Raw genomic sequence first — 22527 nt, 5'->3', positions numbered from 1 at the left:
CCTGAGTGGGGCAGATCATTCTCTGACAGTATTAAGGAAGATACAATAAAAGCCAGCCTTCCGAGACACGGCTGTTGGTCACCTGGAACGAGTCGTTTCCACAACTACTCTCTTTATGCAGTGCCTGCAAGATGTTTTCTTCTTTTGTTAACAGTAAAACATGGCAAATAATGTCCAAGCTGATTCAGTAATGTCCTTCACTTTTGAGTTTTATGCTATTCACATTTATTTTCAGGGCTAAGACAAGTGTAAAAAAATGAACTCTCACTGCGACTACAAGCACCCGGAAAAGGCCCGCCTTCCTTTTTTCTTTATTCTTCACGGGAAAGAGACAGGTCTACCCGTTCCTCTCTTTCCTCGGAAGGTTCATTTGAAGCAGAAGGTCAGGACTTCAGACCCGGAAGTTGGGCCCAAGCCTTCCTCACTGCAAAGCTAATGAGCTCCTCATTCCAGGAATTCTATCCTGAATTCTCCGTCTTGCCCTCTGCATCCGTCTCCTAAGACCTATTTGTGGGTACACTTCGAAGTAAACACAACCTTTCCTTCTCACACCCATTTGAATGCCAGCAAAATAACATGGAATGAGAAAAGAAGAAATAGTAGTATAAAGACAACCAAGACTTTGTTCAATGGGGATAAAGCCACAACCAACCCAGCGTCACGACTTTCCTTTCCTCCACGAGGTGTGGAATTATTTTTGCTCATCCACACAAAATAATTTTACAGCAAAAACCTGTACGTATTATAAAACTGAATAATTCAGCTTAATCTTGCGTGAAAAACTAACATCAATACAAGGGAGTAAGTGGATATGGAAAACGGAAGCACCAAATTAAGCAGCTTGCAAACATATAAAGTCATTAACATTAGCCTGCATACATACAAATGTGCCCTGTGCTGGCTGGGAATCAGAATTTTAATTTTCTTCAGTTGAGCAGTTACAAGATCTCACTCTTAATCAAAATATGAGTAATGCCATTGTAACAGTGGTGGGGGTGGGGGGAGACGAGCTTAATATCCACTGATAGATTTTCCTTAATGAGAAACAGAAATATATACTTGGGGCAATTTTTTTTTCACTATTTGATTCAGTTGTATTATCTTTGTAAGTATTTAATCATAAGTTCCAGAGAAGCATTATTCTATTTATCATTGCAAATATATGGCATATCACCTATATGTTAAACTGTCTTTTGTGGACAGATTTCCATCACGTGGTTTTCATGCGTAAATTTTAAGATTATTATTTTTTAAAGTTTCACCTTTACTGACATGTAACTGATATATAAGACTGTAAGATATTTCCAACTGTACCTCGTGGTAATTTGGTATACTAACTATCTAGACACTGTGAAAGGTTCTCTCCATTTAGTTAATGATGGGCAATTCTTATTGTAACTTCCACCAGTCAAAACTGAGATTATATTCTGCTATAACACTCCCACATTTCATGACCCAGAGCAATAGTTTTCGAAGTGTTGTTCCTGGACAAGCAGGACCCAGTGTCGCCTGAGAGTTTGTTAAAAATCCCCAGCAGAAATTCAAATTCTTGGGACTAGCTCAGAGCTACTGAAACAGAAATTCTGGGGGTGGGGCTCAGAAATCTGTATTTTCACGGGTCTTCCAGGTGACCTAATGCACATAAACAGACTGGCTCAGGGCCAGGGAAGGTGAAATCTACAGGTTAATGCTGTCATTGCCTGCAACGGAGAAGAGCGAGGCTTGCTCCTACCGTTACGGATTTTCCAATCCAACTTGGTAGATAAACCACAGATGTGTGGGATGTTAAGAACAATACAAGAGTTTGACGAGCAGTTCAAGGCAATGTCAGAAGAGACGCGGAAAAGACACTGCCAAATGTTTCCCTTTAAATCACTTCTGTAACCCCAGTGTCCACCTCCTTCTGTCCACTGCTGGGTCCAAGTCATTCTGTCCCTTTTTCACCTCTGGTGAATTCTAAGCAAATCACTGCTTTTGAAGATCGTGCAAGCAATATCTATTGCATTTTTTATAATGCTCTATGCCTGCTTTTATATAGATCATGTTATTTGATCTTTGCAATTCTGTAAAGTTTAACCCATTGGGAAATTCGTGTGTCAATTTAGAACTCCTAATAAAGTCCCTAAGTTAACAACCACTTTTTGAGAGTAGACTGTACGAGGCACTTTCCTATAAAAATATTTCTAGCCCCTACAATTCTGTAAGCTGTCCTGAGATAGCAAATATATTCAACCTAAGAATACAGAAAAGGTATTAAAACATATACCATAAAATCACATTAAAATACAACATTAACCATTTCATGAAGTATGTCAAATCCCGCATGGATTTCTTATGGTGCTATTTATTACAAAATGTGGTGATATTGTGAGCGGGAAGGCTTCATTTCCCCTTAATAAGGGTGAGGGGAAGGGAATGACAATATATGACTTCAAAATTCCTGCCCTAAAATAAGCCTATTTTTCCTTCAATAATTCCCTATAATATCTGAGCATCGCACTTCTATATCCTCCTGAAAAATCTAACGTTGCATTCAAAATTTTAAAAATTCAGAAGAACTTGCAAGCTCTAAAACAGGATCATTTTAAATTTTTTTTTCAACGTTTATTTATTTTTGGGACCGAGAGAGACAGAGCATGAACGGGGGAGGGGCAGAGAGAGAGGGAGACACAGAATCGGAAACAGGCTCCAGGCTCCGAGCCGTCAGCCCAGAGCCCGACGCGGGGCTCGAACTCACGGACCGCGAGATCGTGACCTGGCTGAAGTCGGACGCTTAACCGACTGCGCCACCCAGGCGCCCCGATCATTTTATATCTCAGTATTAGTGGTACCAATAAAATCCCACCATTCTTGCATATTTCCTTGCTCTAGGTGCATTAGTTCCTCACTCGATGGGTGATTTCCATGGGACTCAAACACCTCAACCACACTGGCCTCTACGGTGTCTTTATGGCTCAGGCCATCGGCAAAGACCACGTTTCATTGAATCTGTAGTACAGTTTCGATCTGGAAGGAGCCATAAGCTTGGTGACCACCTATGGTACAGATCACCCGCCAAACAGCATGCTTGGTTAGTGAACAGACTCTCAGCCAAGAGCAGGCAGTGGTCCCGGCTGTCCATGGTGCTGCCGACTCGTTATTCGTGCATTCCTCTGCTTCATGAGTTCATGGAGGAAGCTGACGAGACCTTCTTCACAGGCATTAAGCCTTGGAAGTGGCAGTCACCCCTTGATCTACTGGCTGTGAAGTACTTCTCCCTCAGATTATCAGCTAAATTACCTAAATGTATAGGCTAGCCTGAAGCATTATCTAGATATCTAGGGCACAGAACTTCTGAACAACAGGGCCGAAGAGGTGAGGGAGCCATCCTTGAGAACTGCTCATCACTGTCCCGGCCTTCCCATTAGGTCACAAGATTGCTCTCAGCTTGGCTCAGGATCAGGTCCAGGGACCCCGGGATTTTCAGGATAGTAGGCAAGTAAACGCCTCAAGTGAAAGTAGTCCTCAGCGTGAACTCAAGCGATGTTTTGGCTGCTTGAACCTGGAACGCTATTTCCTTCCACGGAAATAAAAGCCTTTTCTGGAAATCCTTTCCAATCACATTCTCTGGAAACGCGGTCTCAATAAGGGAAGCCAACATGTTAGGAGACTTGTAAGATTTGCAGGTGTGAGAACTGCCACCTTTCCTGTCCTTAGTGCTCTGCAAACCATCCCTCTCTCGGAATCTCACAGATGGTTGTTTACTAAGCCAGTACAAAGGTCCATTTCCAAATCATGACTTCTGCAAACTGAGTCCTCAGTCTTGTGGCTTCTAGAAAATCCTGGTGCTCACTGCTGAACTGCTTCTGATCCTACATCCATACGTATTCAACAGGTTTCCCTCAAAATATTTTTCTGATACATCACGTTACTAGCACTTGGAATTGTGAGTGCTTAACAATCATTAAACAAATATTTTCTCGACTTTGTGTAACAGAATGTAAAAGGAAGGGCTCCGAGGGCTTTCACCATTTAGCCAAGTCTTTATCTTTGTCAAATTCCCTTAACACTTAGGAGTTTACGCGAAACAAATTGATGAACAGCTTCAGTTTCCTTTGGCATTTTTCATTGTTTGGCTTCTTTCCACAGATCTGTAGTACAGGTTTGAAACTGGTAGGAACATGCACTCCTGGCACGTGCATTTCTAGCACTTTTTTTCAGGGAGGTTTAACATTTTCCTTGTGTGGTTTTCCCTCCTGCTTTGTTCTGCTCTGGGTTTGCTGTGTATTCAGCAAAACAGAAGACTTCATCAATTTTTCAAAAGAGCGAGAACAAAGGAAGTAAAGTAGGACCCGAGGGACACAGGCATGAAGGGAGAAGGAGGGGGCATAAACTTTCACGGCAGTGCACTAACTCCAGGAGCAAAATTCCAAGAACACAGTTCAAGCCGGATGGTCACCTGCCTGTTCCAAACGTCTCCAGAGTCACAGAAAATTCAAGTCAACAGAAGATGCTCTGTTGATACTATGGCAGCTCGGGTTCCTATGCCCATCACGGAAGCTTGCCCGCCACGGCTGGGGGCTCAAAGCTGGGAGCTCATAATCGTTTTGAAGACCACACACGGAAAAGTGTCAGGAGGAAGAAAAAAAAAAAAAAAAAGGAAATCTGTCTGGAGCGACGAAGCTGGTTCAACACAAATCTTTAAAAAAAAAAAACAACTTTAACCACACTCCCAGACATACAAAACACACATCAAGACAAACGTGCCTCCTCCGTTTGGAAAGTGAGCCATATCCTAGACGCCACACAGGGCAAAGGTACTATTGTTTTCCAAAGATAGAGATATCATGGCTTCCCAAACCCATTTCCAAGTTAAATGCAGTGAGACTAGCCCATTACCATCAACTCTCCATAGTGGATGTTGGGCCTGCTTTTCAATCGATTCCGGTTGGCTTCCACTCTTAACTATGGGGTCCCAGGTCTTTTTCGAAGGTCATGGATTTATGGACTGAGGGACTAGGAATTGCTATGTAGCCTGTCATAAACTGGTTGCTAATTTAATGTGCTAGAATAAATGTTCCTATATCAAATATTTGGCAAATCAAACAGACATATGTGCAAACAAAAACGAGTCACGCTTTCTCATGTATATATCTAACACAAAATATTTATATGAGTTGATAACACTGTACTCTGGCGTATTTCATGTGTTTCTATGTACCTGTAGCCGAAATGTCTGTAAGACTGGGTCTGCCCCTCAGATCTCCTAGGGCCTCAAATAGCAGAGGCTTTGTTTTCTCTAAGAGAAAGTACCCAGAGCAGCTGATAAAGGGCCACCAACAATGGGACAACATTAAGAATGTCCTGAAGACGGACCCTCTCCAAGTATTTGCGTAACACCCTTTGCCCTGAATTTGGATCAACTGAAAACTATCCAGTTAAGAAAAAGTCCTACAAACATGGCTTTTCCTAGCCTACAGTCACGCATCAGTAAGTTCTTAATTCTTTATGGCTTATGAGTACTTTTAAAAAGAAAAAAAAAAAACCAGTTTTCTGCCAAAGCCTGGCTCCAGAATCAGATGGGGGTGGCTATGGGACTTGTGACCCACAGATAATAGAAAATCCCCATTGTCTGGAAGGTGGGACGGGGGAACTTTCGCTTTCATATTCATAGCATGACAGCAAGGGCTTTCCACGTGTGAGGGATGGCAGCCAATTAGTTTGCACAGGTACAGCATCATTACAGAGAGTGGAAAATGCACAAAAATCCAGGCGAACAAAGTAAACGGAAACAAATAACTTCCTTATGGCATATTAATCCTTTCTTATTTTTCCTTACGTAGATGAAAGTTTCCAAATGTGGAGTCAGCTACCATTCAAGCCCAGGCAGAAGGACGCCAGGCTGGGAGGGCCGTCTCATCCCTACCCCCCCCCCCATCCCAGTGGTCCACAAACCATTCTTAAAGGGCGGCTTACTGATGTGAAATTCTTCTTAGAGTCCTGGGGCTTCCTTTTGAAATGCAAAGATGACAATAACTGTTCCATTAAGAAATCCACATGCAGCGTGTTACTTGCTTACAGCGGGGGGGGGGGGGGGGGACTTTTACTTTGGGTCTGAGTCAAGTTAATAAATTTAAGATACCTGGGAGAGCTGGGTGCCCTGGACTTTTGGCAGATGTCCAGAACTAAAAGAGCTAATGCATTATTTTACTGTGTTTCTTTATGAGAAAAAACAGCCTGCTTCCAGCTCAGCTCAGGAATCAGATGGGGAGCAGGGGTGGGGGGCAACGTGGAGCCCCTGGATAAGGCAAAATACAGATGATCTTAGGAGAATTTTTCTCATGTGAGCATTCCTTTCAACCAGAGGGAAGGGCCTGGGGGAGGACAGTGACCGTGGCCTCGGCCGGCCCTCGTTACCTGGATAGAGGTCAGGCCCGGGCCCCGGGGAGCGTCCCACCGCACTGTCGGCAGCGGCATCTCGAGGGGAAGTGGCCGAGGGCAGGGGCTGCACGGTGAGGCAATCTGTGAGCAGGTCGGGATGTAGCTCTGTGCTGGACCGCAACTAGGAGAAGGAGAAAACAGAAGACAGATGAGAAAGGAAAGCCGTTCCTAGGAACACTTCCCTGCAAAGGCATCGTGCCCTAAGGTTCGATGTGATGCAATTCAGCACACATATATTTATTAAATAGCAACAACCGTGGGTCAGCCATTGGGCTTAACAGAGAGTCAATAGGATGGTGACTTCTCCAGGGCTGATAACACCTGGCAGGTGATTCCGGAAAAGTATGCAGCTTAGAGGCAGATTTGACTTCGGTCTTTGATGTGTTTCTACTTCTGGGAACCCAGCTTCCAATTATATTTCCGTTTATTTGGTCTGTATCTTATCAGAACTTGTAGTGATAACAAATACAGACTCAAGTATATTTGGTCCAGATTGGAAGGTGCTTTTAAAATAAAGAGGTATGACCAAGAAAATATCTCAGAGATAACTGAGAAACGCCCAATGAAATTTGGTGCCTACAGATTTTACACGAGAAGAAAATATGTAGGTTAAATTTTAAAATATTATGGAGCACGATTCAAAGGAAAACTAACGTCATTAGCAGCAATAAAAACCCAACAGTGAGTTGCACATGTACAAACAAACAAACACACACACACACACACACACACACACACACACACAAATAAGGCACCACAATTTAGATCTTCATTTAATCATAATAGCAAAATACTTCTTTACATACTAAAGAGTTATATGTTTAAAAAAAAAAGGCAGGGATGCCTGGGTGGCTCAGTAGATTAAGCCTCTGACTTCAGCTCAGGTCATGATCTCACAGTTTGTGAGTTTGAGCCCCATGTGGGGCTCTGTGCTGACAGTTCAGAGCCTGGAGCCTGCTTTGAATTCTGTGTCTCCCTTTCTCTGCCCTTCCCATGCTCACACTCTGTCTCTTGCTCTCAAAAATAAACATTAAAAAAAATTTTTTTAAATAAAGGCAAAATATCTAAGACTAAAGAATAGGTGAAAAATTATCTGATCTCTTTATGAAAAAGAATTCTGGGAGTGTAATCTGAATGGGGAAAATCACAACAAGAAGTTTAGCAACAGGAAAAATACAAACCTCTGCTTCTATAAAGACATAAAACCTTAAAAATATAGAACTATATTTGTTACATATACTGAGAATAGCATCTTCCGTGTTTAAAGAGAGCATATGAATTCATTTTGCCTTTATCAAGACAGAACTAAACCTTCAGATCTAGGGTTGAAGTACACTAACTCAGCCAACAAGTATTTATCGAGTGTCAGCTGCTCCTCTAGGTTCTGGGAGTACTGGTATGGAGCTTCTCCTCGAGAGTGAACCCGGAAAATCCACGATGTCAGGGGGCACTGCTGGTGGGGAAGACCAATATGCAGAGAAGGGAGACTGTGGATAGGAAGGACAGCGACCTTAGGTAGACAGCCTCTTGGAGAGGGCTCTGGAAAGGAGCCTGGGAAAGGGGGAGGGACTGAGCCCTGAAGATACGTCAGGGAAGAACCCACCGGCCCTGGGGTGCCTGGATCATCAGAGAAGAGTGAGACCGGAGCGGCACCAGCTTGGGTCTTGGAGAAGGGAAACAAGACAGAACCAGGGACATAAGTGGGGAGAGATGGAATATGTTTACTAGAGCAGGAAAGGGCCTTCCAGATCATTTAAGGCTCTTAAACATTCTCTAGTCCAGAACTTACCTAATGAGTGGGGCAGGAAGCACACAGAGATTGCCTCACTGCGCAGCCCTTGATAGGAAGAAAACATTTAAAAAAGGAGAACTACCGGGGTGCCTGGGTGGCTCAGTCGGTTAAGCATCTGACTGGCTCAGATCATGATCTTGCCACTCGTGAGTTCAAGCCCCGCTGTGGGCTCTGTGCTGATAGCTCAGAGCCTAGAGCCTGCTTCAGATTCTGTGTCTCCCTCTCTCTCTCTCTCTCTCTCTCTCTCTGCCCCTCCCCTGCTTGCACTCTCTCTCTCTCTCTCTCAAAAATAACTAAATAAATAATAAAGTTTAACTGACTGAGCCACACAGGCGCCCCTCCTCTGTTTTGTTTGTTTGTTTAATCCTTTCCTCCGCTTTCCAAGTTTTCTACATTCCGATGATGAGTTAGAACTGGCTTGCACCCATCTAAGAGAGCTGTTCGTGTGTATCTTTCCCAAACCGTCCAGGCAATGATGTCAAACTTCGAGCTTGAACTTGGTCAGGTTGAGAATATTTACACCATGGAAATTGGCAAATGCTACAAACTGGGCCTTTTTTCATCTGGAGAGCTGGTTAACTACTACTCTGATCAGAAAGAAAACCAGACACGCACACGAAACATCAGTAAGTCGCTAGGCAGTAACTTCAGCATTCCTTGGACCTCAGCAAGCTTCATAAAGAGACAAACATATGTCCAGGTCTTAGTCCAAGAATATACAAATGGCATCGTGACCCCGAGTACAGAGAAAGAGCATTTAACACATGTAGTGAACGAGACGTAATTGCATTATAATTTCCTCAGCTTTGCTACATTGGAATCTCTGACCAAGACCGTCTGAATTAGTGGCTAACCCTCTTAGGGCTTTTGGAAGGTATGTTTGTTATTTTGGTACTAACCTAACACATGCTGCGTAAGAAAAACTGGAAAAAAATCCAGGCTTCGAATGAGTTCTGGTGATCACTTTTAATTTACATTTCATCATTACAACGTGATCTGGGGCCCACATGTTCTATGAAGCACAGACATGAACCTCTCTCTGCTTTCTATTACTCTAGGGTTTTGTAGTTATCACTACCAATTCGGTCTTTCCAAAAAATTTCATGGCCACGGACACTCCCGGAGTCAAAGGCAGGCAACTCTTCCTTAGCTTCAACACGTACTCGTAGTTGCTAAGAGTGTGATTCCACATGACTTTGTGGGGAGCGTTAATTTGGTTTTCTCTGGGATTAGGCATGGTTCTAGAAAGTGCTTCTTAAATTGAACAAGCCTTGAGGAACTTATGTGTAATTTCCAAAGGAAGACCACATGCATAGAAACACAGCAACGATATGTAAGGTTAGTATTATTCTCTCCCTTCTGGATTATTTAAGTCTCTTAAACGTTCTCTAGTCCAGGGATTATCTAATGGGTGAGGCAGGGAGGTATAGCACGAGCTCCTGGGAAGGCTGTCATTCTATATAAAAGTTTTATATTCAGAGTAAGAAACCCAACTATTTATATAAGACAAATTACACAATGTATATTTCAGCATCTTCTTAGTTGCTAGGAACGTAAAGAAGATAGAAAGAGATTCTCCAATGAGGGATGATGTCTAACTATGGTTCTCCAATCTGGGCGTGCATGAGAACCACCTGTAGGCCCCACCACAGAGCTGGGGTACATTTACAACAAGTTCCCAGGTGGTGATGACGCTGTTGGTCTAGGGACCAGGCTTTCAAAACCATTGGTCTCTACGAATCCTGATGAGTGGAGCTGAGACCTTTCTGTTTAAGGGAAGAGGAAATGAGTTGTAGAAATAAGGAATCCTAAAAACCGAATTGTCTTTAAGACCCGTGCCTCACGTGACGGCTGCTTATTATGTCTCCCTTGAGACCACGTAATAAGCAATGGTTACATGAGGTGTGGGTCTTAAACACAATTCGGATTTTTATCTTCTTTCACAGGAGTAAAAACAAAAAAAAAAAGTTAAGAAAATTTTTCATTACAGTCTAATCACCTATCCTTAGGAGATAGCAAAGAACTTGCCCTTTATGGAAACTTTATTGATCTTTACAGAAAGAAGTAGAATGTGACCCACTAATCATCAATTCGTCTACTTTAAGGGCCTGCTGTGTCTCATAACCAAGGGACCTCTATTTACGTCACAGAATGTGAAAGGCACTCCTGGAGTCGTTCAACTCCGTTGCCCTAACCAACACCCCTTAGTTCCAGAGTGCCACTGCCTGTCTTGATCCTTCTCGTTCATTCGCTGGAAAAATATTTCTTGGGCCTCAACCACACGCCAGGCACCATTCTAGTGGCCTGACGTACATCAGCAATCGAAGCAGACAAACAGGCCTCCTGAGGAGTCCCCATTCTGGAGGCAGTGAATGGTAAACAAACTAACCAGATAAGTAAATCGAACAGAAGGTGGCAACTGCTATAGAAAAAAAAGAGAAAAGGGTAAGGGCAGCTGCACTGGGCCGGAATGGGAATGTACGGGGACTGTGGCCTCACTGGGAAGATATATTCGAGTCTGAAGGAGCTGGGGAAATGAGCTAAGTGCCTATCAAGGGGAAGAGAGTTCTAGAAGGAGAGAAGTAGGCAGAGCACGGCCTTGCTGTCTGCAAATAGCCCATCTATCATGGCTGCTCCCTCCTCCTGCCTGGCCTTCCTCCCCCCAGTGTAACTTCTCCAAGCCCCGGTTTCTGGCTAGCTGCCTGAAGGAAGCCTCTCACGACCAGGCCGGCCCACACTGCCTCCCATGGTACAGGGACAGCTGCAGGACCTGCTTTCAACAATCCTGCGACTGGACATGTGTTTGGGGCTTTGTTTCCTGTGACGACTTCCATCTGCACAATTGTGTTAGGAAGTCCGCGAGGACCTGGCTGACTGGCTGCCCTTTTACACTTTGGAAACCCTACAGCCGGTGTCGGGGCAGACCATTCGGTGAGGACTAGGTCTGTGAGAATGAGACACAACGCTTCGTCTAAAGGAGGTTATGATCTCTAGTGGTGTGTGCGTGTGTCTAGGAAATACGATGTGGCCATGTCTCAGTTACCCCTAATGATGGAGGATCTGGAAAGACACAGATGATCGTAACTATAGCAGAAAGGCTGATGATGTTTGGCCCACGTCCATCCCGCCCCCTGATCCCTTTGATTAGCCCTGTGCTGACCCCCTGCCCCAGCTTTGGTGTCCCCATCCCCTGGTCTCCGTGTACTTTCCGGCCAACAGCTGGCAGACCACTCCCCACCCCAAACACACATATGAATGGCTGACGTGTGCTCCTTTGTCTCTCAGCGGGGCAAACTTTGAGGCATAATTTGTGCTCCAGAACCCCCTATGGGGCTCTAGAGCTCCTGCCTAGCCCCTTTCCCTTCCCCATCCCTGCTAGGTTCTCCCGGGAGCACTCCTTTAAGAACTCATGCACCCCAGCCCTTGGCCCACAGTCTGCTTCCAGGAGCACCCAACTTAGTGGACACCCCCAAATTCATCTGATTTGGTTCAGGAATGCACCAGCCCATCAGCAGCACTGAAAGGAGGCTCGGGTGCCCACCTGTTCCTCCTCTCCAATGCCTGCTCTGCCCACACCCTGGGGGTATGGTAAACTGATGATTACTGAAAGTGGGGTGTTCTGGGCCTTTACCATAAGGCTAAAAGCATGACCAGGGAGTCTAATTTACAAGAATACTCAGCATCCAAGGGGCCTCATGTGTCCCTGGGGCCAAACCTTCGTCTGACGCGTGACTTCCCACTGCAACCTGGCTAAGGGGCTCTCAGACTCGGCTTGACTCCTTACGGTAGTGGGCAACTTACTTCATCTTGGCAGGAAGCTTCAACTTTAGACAGTGCTGATTGTCGGGAAGTATTATTATTGCAGATGGAGTCCTGATCCGGCTCTTAGCGATTTTTAGGACTGCACGCATGCGTCTTTCTCTTCATGGAGAAAGGCTCGTGGACATACTAGGAAGAAAGGAGACATCTCCGCGTCTCGGAAACCAATCTGTGCGTCTTGGAGTATTAATGATCCTCATCTTCAACGACCCATTTTAGGGCTTACTTTCTCAGCCTATCCAGGTGCCAAGTAAACAAATTGGCTCCTTAGCTTCTGTGCAATCTCCCATTATGAAATATTTGTTCCAAATGATAGTTTTTCAACATTAATAATGAAATCACCCATCAAGGCTTGACAAGGTTCCTACATTTGGAAACTTGAGCTGCTTCCCTAACAATGCAGGGATTTTTCCTAATATATAAAAACAAGGCACCGTCAATTGTGATTTGTATTTGTTTTTTGTTCAAGACTATTCTGTTAATGTTTATAAGCTCTCGAAACAAGAGACGGAAATTCTACTCCCGTCATTTTCTCATTTCAGATATGATTGAATAATCGTCCAAGATTAAGTGAGTCAAGTGGAAATAATTAGGAAAGGGAAAAAGGCCCAGATTCTCCAATTTTCAGTTCCATTACATTTTATTCCAAGAGCAAAGGCATTCTGTTGGTCTCAAGCGAGACATACTTCCAAAGAAAACGAGGCACAATCAAAGGCCTTTTGTTTTCCTGTTCTCCAATGAGCACAGTCTATCTGGGCTATGCATGTTTATGCATCACCTTATAGGGATTCCTTTGTTCTCCAGAAATCAAATGCCACCAAAATATGTTTCTGAAGAAACTCAGCCAGAAGGAAAGACAAGTAGGATTATTTTTCCAGAGGGTTAAGGTTTAGTACCAGAACATTCTCATCAAGCATTCTCTATGACGCTTTGAGCAATGTGGATCTTGGGGAATTAACTCATTGCCAAAAGCCTTAAAAATAATTACAACGAATTAACCTATTATATTAATTACAATTAATTTCCAGTTGAATCTAAAAACTCTCTCCCTAGGGGATTCCTCAGCACTGACATTTATGAAGTGGCTTTGGCCTATCATAGGTAATTAATCTCCAACAATCTGCTATCAAATTCGTTTCCTTCGGGAGTGACCAATTTACAAAAGCAAAAGAAATGATAGTGAAGACTTAGAAAAACAGAACTGGAAGAAACCTCTTTGGGAACATGAGGTACTGGCCAGTTAGGCACCTGAATTTCTGTAACCTATTTACTTAGCAGTGACACCAAAGGCCCAAAATTTTGTCCACGGCCGATTAACGAACATGCCGAAATATCCGAATAGATACACTTTGTAAGCGACGTAAAAAATCTGTCCCAGTAGAGATACAACAAAACTACTGGTTATTCAGTCAAAAATGGTGGTTGAGGGAAACTATTCACAGAAATAGAATTTCAGAGTAAAAAGGAACCAGGGTCCAATCTTCCTACGTATCCGCTCTGTGACCGTGCTGTCCAGGAGAGCTTGCTTCCATAATGGAAGTTCAGCTCCGTCCTAATTAGTAGCCACTAGTCACATGTGAGCGATGGACACTTGAAATGTGGTTCGTGCAACTGAGGAACCAAATTTTAAGGTGATTTAACTTAATTTTAATTAATTTACATTTCAACGCATGGTATCGAAGTGCCCGGTAACAATACTGCACAGCACAGTGGCAGCCTGGCCTTTGTCTAAATGCCTCTGACAACTCATTTCCCTACAACTTGGGTTCAACGGGTCTGATCATTAGAAAGTTTTGCCTCCCATGGAACTGTGATCTGTCTCACCGCGATTCCCACTCACAGGGGCTCACCTCTCCCCTTCTCCCGCAGACCTCATGGAGTCACTTGGCTCACTGTCTGCTTTATGGCTCTGTGAATATTTGAGAAGCCTCGAAATGCTGCAGTTATCACAGAATTTCAGCCCTGAGAGGGGCCGTGGTTTAGTGTATCTGAACATCTATAGATTTTATATAGGTAAGAGAATACGTACGCAGGAGGAGTTTGGGTGTTTCAGTTTAACAAACTGTGGTTCAGCTACTGTGGGGTCCTGGGCGGGTATATTCACTAGCCTGAGTGTAGTTTCCCTTCTATGAAATCAGGCTGATAGCACTGAGCTGTGTCAGTTGTAGATTCAGAAAGGACTTAATGCCTGACTCACAGAAGTCACTCACCTAAAATGTCAGTCCCTGCTCTCCCACACAGATTATTCCACTCATCACCCCACTTACTCTCACCACCAGACCTAACTGGACGTGCAAACGTGTAAATGACATCCCAGTACTGATGGACTGAACTAGCCGTCTGACCAGGACAAACACATCCCGTGTTCTAGACTCTCCACTTTTATCCTTGCAGCCTAGAAGAATCAGTAGCTTTCAAAACTCCACGTTACACACACTCTCTCTCTCATTCATTCATTCGGCACATTTACCGAGCCCTTACCATGCGTCCAAAACTATGATAGGTCTAGCAGATAAAGGAGTGTACAAGATAACTCAGCTCGGTGTCCTTGTGGAGTTGAGAGAATGGCTCAGATAAAACTTGCTACTGAGTAAAATCCCGACGTCTTTTCTCACATGGGAAGCTCTGTATTTCTGGGGGTCCTTTATATTCAGATGCTGACTCTTCAAAGCCCTGTTGTCATTGGGGGGGGGGGACAGGATCTCTCGGCTGTATACTACGTGATTCTGTCGCTCAGCCGGCTGCTTCATTTCCTACTTCAGTGCCATTTGCAAATGGGATCAAAGTATTCGCTGGCACCAGAATTGATGTTAAATCTCAGTCCCAGAGGGAGTTATCTCTGAAAAATAGCACATGCCCTACTGACATGAAGCCATTAACAGCCACTTACACAACAGCTTATCTGTGATACAGATCATGAAAGGTAAGAGTGTAGGCTCTGGACCCAGAATACCTGGGTTTGAGCTTCCGTATCCTTACTTATGAAATGTTAGACAACAATAAACAAGTTGTTTCACATCTCTTTAGCTCGGTTTTCTCTGTAAGACGTGGCTAATGCCACATAATTTACAAGGTGGTTGTTGGTGGTAGGTATCATGAGATAAGTATTTCACTAACACATGGTTTAGAGCATTCAATAATTTCTATTGTTTCTTTTTCCATTAATATCCAGTGTGGAAGCACCACAGCACTGCTTAACATGTACTTTATTTTTCTTTTTCTCCTATTGTTTTAGGTATTTCCCTCTCTCTCTTTTTGTATCGTATGGGGGTCATATGGATCAAATTCGAATTCGAATTCAAATTCACAAGTTCAAAGTTCAGTTCCCCCACCTACTGACGTGCGGCCTTTGGCACAATGTGTCACCTCAAAAGGCTTCAGTAGCATCCTCTGCAGAATGGGTGTGAGAACACCAACTCTGTGGGGTTATTACAGTATGACATGAGGTGGCCCACAGAAAGTGGCTCGCGTAACACATAGTTAACTTTCCTTTCCTCACTAGAAGCTATTACGGTTGTCGGGAGGGATACCTGGTAGAATTCCCTGGGGTCTCGTTCATCTTCAGAAGACAGAGTCTGGGGCCACGCGGTATCTGGATCGAGATGTTAGCGTAGCTTTCACGCACAAATATCACCCTGAAGTTATTCTATCTCAGAAGAATACAGCTAGCTCTCATTCTCTTGGAAAAGTCTAAAATAAATTAGAAATCAAAACCAACAAGACCTTTCCAGAACCCTGGTTGGGGGGAAGTGGAGGGGGGATTTCTACCTCTACATGTCACACTTATGAGTCGGTAGTACTCTCTAGAAATCCCGGACAGAGGTGGGGGTGAGCTTTGAGAGGATGTTGAAATCAGGAAGGCAGGTGGCTTGGATTTTCTGTATCACTACGTTTGTAAAAGCACCATTTTCTTCCTAAGTCAATATTATTCTAAAACTCACACCGAGAATCTTAGGGTTGTTTTTTTTTTTCTGAGTGAAAAACGATATGCAAATGGACACAGTCTAAGGTGGATTCAAACTACATTTGGAGGAACGTCGCAAAAGCAGAACGTGAAACCGAAGGGTGGATTGGGTATTTAAGACAATTAGAGAAATAGTAATTAGGAATTTCACATGTCACCAAAAAACATCCTCCTTCACCCTTCGGGGCCTGGTTGTGAGGTCCTGAAGATGAAGACCTTGTCCCTCCCACAGCTTCGTGACTCCCCCTGACAGCGGCTCCGTGCGCTAATGTGCCCACACACATGCTATCCCATCCAGCCAAGTGTAGCATTTTTCTTCCTAGTCAAGTGTCCTCCAAGTTTAATTAAAGCAGCCAGCTATCTAGCAATTACTTCCCCCGTCCGTCTTACCGCATCCGTATTGTCTCCCTTTGAATTGATTTCTGACTACAGCCCCTGCCTGTGCTACAGCTGAGCCAATGTGGGGAGAGACTAGCGGCAGAACTCATCCCCCCACCCCGCCTTTCATTGCATTAAAATGAATTGTCGGAAAAAGATTTAAAGCTGATTTTAACCACTGTTTGGACCATTTTTAAAATGCCTGCTTGTAACAGTTGAAGGCTGTCATTTGCACGGAGAGGCCCTGCTGTCTGTTCTCCCACCGGAGCCGTGCTCCGCACTCGGGTTAATTTCCCCAAGCTCAGTGCTGACCGTGCCAGGCCCCCACCCGCAAAGCCCTGTGGGGTCCCTCCACCAAACATCACCTACAGCCCCGACCGTCGGCTCTGCCAGGCTGGCTCTCGCTTGACCCTCGTGGCCCATGTCCCAGGCCCGCGAGCCACGTGGAGCCCAGACGCTCTCCTCCATACCGCTCGTCCACGTCTCCCACTGTACTTCCGGCCACGAGCCTCCTGTACCTGGAGTCCCCTTCGTGCCAGACTCTACAACCTGCAACACATCGTGCGTGCTCTCCGAGGCCCTCTTCCTTGAAGCGTCCCCGGGTCTTCCAATCCCAAAGTCACTTGTTCATTCTCAAGTGGCAAGGGCAATTTCTATCACCCTTGATGGGACTTGTAGTTTCGTACAGTGTATAGTAACTTATTTATAAATTGTGTGTGTGTGTGTGTGTGTGTGTGTGTGTCATAGAAGACAAAAAAGCTCCTTATAAACAGAACGTTTCTGTTTGCTCATGTAAGCTAAAATAGTGCTTCTTTTCACGTGAAAGGGACTCTGTAAATGTTTGGGGAGATGGGTCAACAATGAACAAATCAAAAAATGAATTAACAGGTGCTAAGAATTCGTTAATCCACGCTTATCCTTAAGAGTGGCCCCTAAAGACAGATAAAATCCTGTCTTCCCGAGATACAAAAGGAAAACGAGCGGAGCAGTTTAAGCACGCTGAGATGATCAACTAGGAATAAAACAGGAAGTAGCCAAGCGAAACCTTAACAGAAGTTAAGAAAAATAGACACTTGGGAAGTTTATTTCCTCATACTGCTCAGTCCCTGGTCATGCCAAATTTCACCAGATAACATGATTCCTCTTTATCTACTGCCTCTTGGAATGTCCAAACGAGCAGTCTTTCCAATTGGAAATGCTAGTTCCTTACCTTTTCCCTCCCTGTCTCTCATTCATCTGGAAGGGCTGGGAACAAATCCAAATTGCTACCTTTGCTTTTAAAGACTCGACATGTAGCACGTATCTGGGAAGCAGAAAACAGAAATTTTGAGCTGAGTGGGCCCCAGATACACCCTAGCCCCCTTGGTGACCACCTACGCAGGCAGGACAATAGCTTCTATCTTCTGACATCTGGCTGACTGAGTGACCAGCCATGGCCCTGGTTCCTCTGGTCACCACACAGCCTAACATTCTTCCAGAGTCTTTTTCCCCCTGAGGTAATGTCGTCAACGTAAGAGCTCACCCATGGTGTTATTTTTGTCAATGCAGAGAAATATTTTACTGAAAGTAATTTCCCCTCTCTCGTCCCAGGACCATATGCCTTAGAGTGGTCCATGAATCATGTGACCTTTGACTCCTTTGGTGAAACGATGCTCTTCTCTCGAGTCATCAGAAAGGAGGCCTGGTTCAGAGAAGTTCTCTAGGGTGAAACCCCGGGCGGCAAGTGGAGTCTTCTAGAGGCTTCCTGTAGTCTCTACAGCTCCCGCCAAAGTGATTTCCATGTTCAGAATCTACCGTTCCTCCTTTGCACACCGACAATACTTGGTCTTTCGGCTTACCATCCATGAACTCTAATGAGCGCCAATCTCCTCTCAAAAAATTAACCCTGTCCCAGAAATCCAGACTAGACAGACATAAGTCCAAGGGAAGCTTGGGGGTGGGGGATGACGAGGGCTGCCAGCAGTGACTCGTGGTGCAAGGGTTCCATCTCAGACGCTCTGTCCTAGACTAGATCAGTCCTGTTGCTTCTGACAGAACGGGGAGAAAGAACACTGGGTCAAGATGAGGGATTAGAAGCAGGTCGTTGCCAATGCTGCACGCACTCCTCTAAGCTAGACAGCACGGACGCCGTTTCTCTTCCCCACATGTCCTGCCATCTGGAGGCCTTAGCGTGGACACTTTTGTTCCCAAGGTCTGCAAGGAGCTTCAAACTCGGCGGTCGGCCGTGTCTATCTCCACTCTCACACACTCTCACATCTGTCTTCACGATGAGCACCCCCTTGGGAAGATGCTATTCTTGGAAGTAATTTCACATTCTGACACTGCAGAAAGCTAGCACAAGCTACAGCTACTTCAGATCTCTGCAAAGAGCGCTGTGCACTGGTAACTTTTAGTCCACTAGAAACGGAGGCATCAAAGCACTACTCCGTATATGCTGAGAGAAGGAAAAGTGCCACGAAAAACATGTCTTCCTGCAGTCCCCAATAATTCTCCTGAGCAGAACGAGGAAAAACCGATGGGCTGTGGAGTCAACCAACCAACACCGGAAGCCAGTGGCGGCGGCATGTTTTGGGTCTGACTTTGAAGACAGAACATCAGGTTATGTTCATTTCGCCAGGAATCAACAAGTCAGTGGTACCCCATGTAAAAGAAAATCTTAGAGACAAAACGCGAGACGCTGAGAAAGAATAATTATCTCTCCTTCTAAGAACTCTGTTTTACTGTTCACAAAAACTAAAGCCTGGGATTTTCAGCAGAAACCCAAAAGTCTGTTGGCAATGGAAAAGCTCACGTCTCCGTAAAACTCCCAAAGCAATCAAACATCAAGGAAAGGAAGTATGTGACATATCGGTGACTTACTTTTCCCCCAGTGTTTTGAAGATCAAAAGAGTATCTCTATTTGACCAACAGGACACTCTCCCCCGCCCCCACCCAGTCTCCAACCGCCCCACTGCGGGGGGTGGGGGGGGGAGACTAAGCAAATTCCTTGGTTTCTCAAGTCATTACCATGGGCTAAAATGATGTGACAATAACAGCAAACAGAGGTGCCGCCTACACCAACCCTCTCATCAGTTTCAAAGTATGTTTTGTTGGTTCTCATTGACGCCACTCAAAGGAACTGGTCACTCATGGTCTCGAAAGTTTGACAACAAATTGTGTGATTAAATTCCTTAAACACGTCTGTCCATTACTAATCCTCTTTTGCCAACATCCCTTTCAGAGAAAAATCACCGCTCCACGGTGCCTGATTTATATTTCATTTTGAGAACAGGAAGTAAAGGGATTAAAGTTAAGGATTAAAACACTTACTCTTTACTGCATTTTTGCTCCTCCCGAATGGCTTCCTGGTTGCTATGGCTACTGTTCACTGGTCCTTAGCCCTGAATGCACGTCTTTGCATTAATAAAATATTTTAAATGAGACTTCACGGAAAACAATAGGGAAAGTAGTTTAAGTTCAATTGCTCTTGAGAGAAAAAGCTAACATTTTTTAAGAATCTTTTTTTTTTTTTTCCTTTGTCTCTTTATTGGTATCCTCGAGAGTAAAGCTTGAGCTGGAAGATAGCACGGGGACAATCTGAAGACATGCAGTGTGAAATCAGAATTACGCGGCAGGGGCACAAGAAGGTTACTCTGAGATGGTGCGTTGGTCCTGACTTTACAGACCAGCGTTTGTAGGGAGATTAAGGATCCCTGGGAATTCCTCCAATGTTGCGACACCACAGAACGTTTTAAAGGCAAAAATGCACGTAAATGCGGTGTTGCAATTCCACATCGCAAATACCAGCCAGGAAATGAAAAGCTGAGGCGTTTACCGCCACAAAGTCAAGTTAGGCCTATCCGTGTACGTATCGCTGTTTTGTAACCGAAGTCACTGGCGTGCTTGGGGGGCAGCATCTGCACAGGAGTGTGGCCAAAGAGGTGACAGCCAGAGCAACATATGCCTCCGGGGTTGAAGGCGTCTGCACGTATAGTGCACACAGCTGATGCAGAGCTGGGTGTCGAGAAGGGAGGGTGACAGTGACAAGTGAGCAAACACAACTGCGTTTGAGTTGCTCCTTTGAAAACACTCCCCTGACATTCGTTTTAGAATATACTGCCTACATTCCTTTCAAAAGCCAAGGAAAACTAAGGAGATGGAAAAGTAAAACTCCATTTTAAGATCTATTCTCAAAGCCCAATAGCAGGATAGACTCCAGGATAAAGTGGAATGACTTCTAATACACCGCCCCATCTGTTTTTCCCCCCGATGCTTGGTTTTTCTCTGCCTTGATACCAAGTAGTTTCAAACTATTCTTCTGCCCCCCAAGAGACCCTACTGAAACTACCTCCCTGAGGTCCAAATATCCTCATCATTTCTCACTTCCTTCGATTCCACGTTCCTCACATAATATCCACAGAGGACAGACGTAGATGCTACTTGAAAATGCGTAATTAAAACCATATTAATAGATTAATGGGAACAAAGGGACTGATACATTTCCTTTGCCATACAACAAAAGCAAATTTTATAGGGATCTTCCAGAGACAATCCCCTAACTGGAAAGAACGATGTCATGGTGACCACTCTAAGCATCATAATACACAGGCTAGTGGTATGGATAATTTTAAGCAAAGGGGAGGAGCTCCCACATCATACCATAAGCTAAATGGTGCTGCCCATGGACAGGACTGTAGAATCTGAAACTAACCTGGATGGAAATGGTCAGAGTTCAATGCAGACCCACAAGGTAGAATCATGTCTTTCCCAACACCCGTGTTCCTTCTTTCCTGGCTTTGGTCTTTTCTTTTGGAAACCACTTTTATTTAGGGATAATCCTGAGGACTTAGGGTCATTCCAGGGCAGGCTGGGGTTCCTGTCTGTTGTTCTTGTGCATTTGCGATCAAGACGGGGCAGAAGGAACCTACCCTTCAGAGGCAATTCTCCATGAGTATCTCAGGTTTCTCCACGTGTTGAGAGCAAAGGAACCGGCTGTCTTTCTGAACTACCTTTTAAAGGACGTTTCTATACTAAACAGCTTTGGAAAATGGACTGGGGTAGTCTCTTCCTCCCGAGCAAAATGTCAAGCATGCTTTCATCCATTAGAAAGGATTTGGGTTCCCTGAGCTCAGAATTTCCCTCTGGTAAAACAATCCACTGAAAGTGCAGTGTTGCCTGGCCCTCTCTGTGTCACCTTGTGGGAACTGGGACTTAAGAAAATGGCACGAGAAAATGATTGTACTCTGGCTACTGCTATCGCTACAAGTAATGAGCTCTCCTTTTGTCTCTGACCCAGGAGGTTCGTGTCTTCGGCCAACATCCATTAAACTACAGCAGGCTAACTTATTAGCTCACACCTAGAGTCAAATCTCAGACCCTTGATACTTGATAGTTCCTGACAACCACAGAACCATCCCTAGATGTGCAAAATACTTTTGCCCAGAATATTTTTATAATCAATGTGAGTCACTCCAAGTCAGTCTACATCACATTAGCGGTCCAATCTCAAGTGATTCAGCTAAAGAAATGTTACACTGGGCATCTGCTCACCAGGATACTCTAGTGGAATTAGGGGTGACTGTAGGGCTCCAGAATGATCCCACAGTCATGTGTCCCAGGGCTCATTAAGGCACGTGTGTGATCCCACGTATGGGGTAGAGGGTGGGACAGAGCCCTGAACGAGAAGAATGGGGGCTGGCACCCTTATGGGTACTAGTGTGGGCTCAAGGATGCCCACCTCGATAGTAGGGCTGGCCCAGCCCCCGAAAGGAAGCCAATGCAAAACGTGGGGGCCCTCAAGGGCCACGCCACCACCTTCTAACAGAAGGCTGCTAGAGAGCTTCCGCAAACGATCGTCATGCAACAACTTGCTGACAAGTTACAAAACCTCCCGTGGTGGAAAATCAGACAGCCCTCAGTAGAAACGGTAGCGTCCAAGGAGCACTGGAGGTAGAGTCAGAAGATCCCAGCTGATGACCCACTGTGCTTTGGAAAGTCATGTAGCTTCTCTGAACCTTCTTTATCTCTCAAATGGGATTAGACTAATAACTATAATACTAACCCTGGACAACTGCTGTGAAGAACAGAGGTAAACAGACATAAAGATGCCCAGTAACCTGTGCTACACACGTATTTGGGAGTTATTATTTCTCTTCCTTTTCTTTCATCTCTTATT

General features: G+C 44.7%; 1 protein-coding gene across 2 annotated transcripts in view; it reads right to left on the bottom strand.

The window, feature by feature from the left end:
* Positions 1-22527, bottom strand: part of GLIS3 (GLIS family zinc finger 3) — a 445161-nt gene that overhangs the window by 60004 nt on the left and 362630 nt on the right. For both annotated transcript variants that reach the window (XM_047101446.1, XM_047101440.1), the window contains exon 7: positions 6397-6541. In XM_047101446.1, the coding sequence (XP_046957402.1) occupies positions 6397-6541 (145 nt within the window). The remainder of the gene's footprint in view (positions 1-6396; positions 6542-22527) is intronic.

This window comes from Lynx rufus, unplaced genomic scaffold (genome assembly GCF_022079265.1).
Source record: "Lynx rufus isolate CCGP_SWC_20201006 ecotype Redwood Valley unplaced genomic scaffold, mLynRuf1.p SCAF_10, whole genome shotgun sequence".
Taxonomy (NCBI): Eukaryota; Metazoa; Chordata; class Mammalia; order Carnivora; family Felidae; genus Lynx; species Lynx rufus.
Note: the sequence above shows the minus strand (reverse complement) of the source record. Positions and strands in the feature narration are given on the sequence as shown.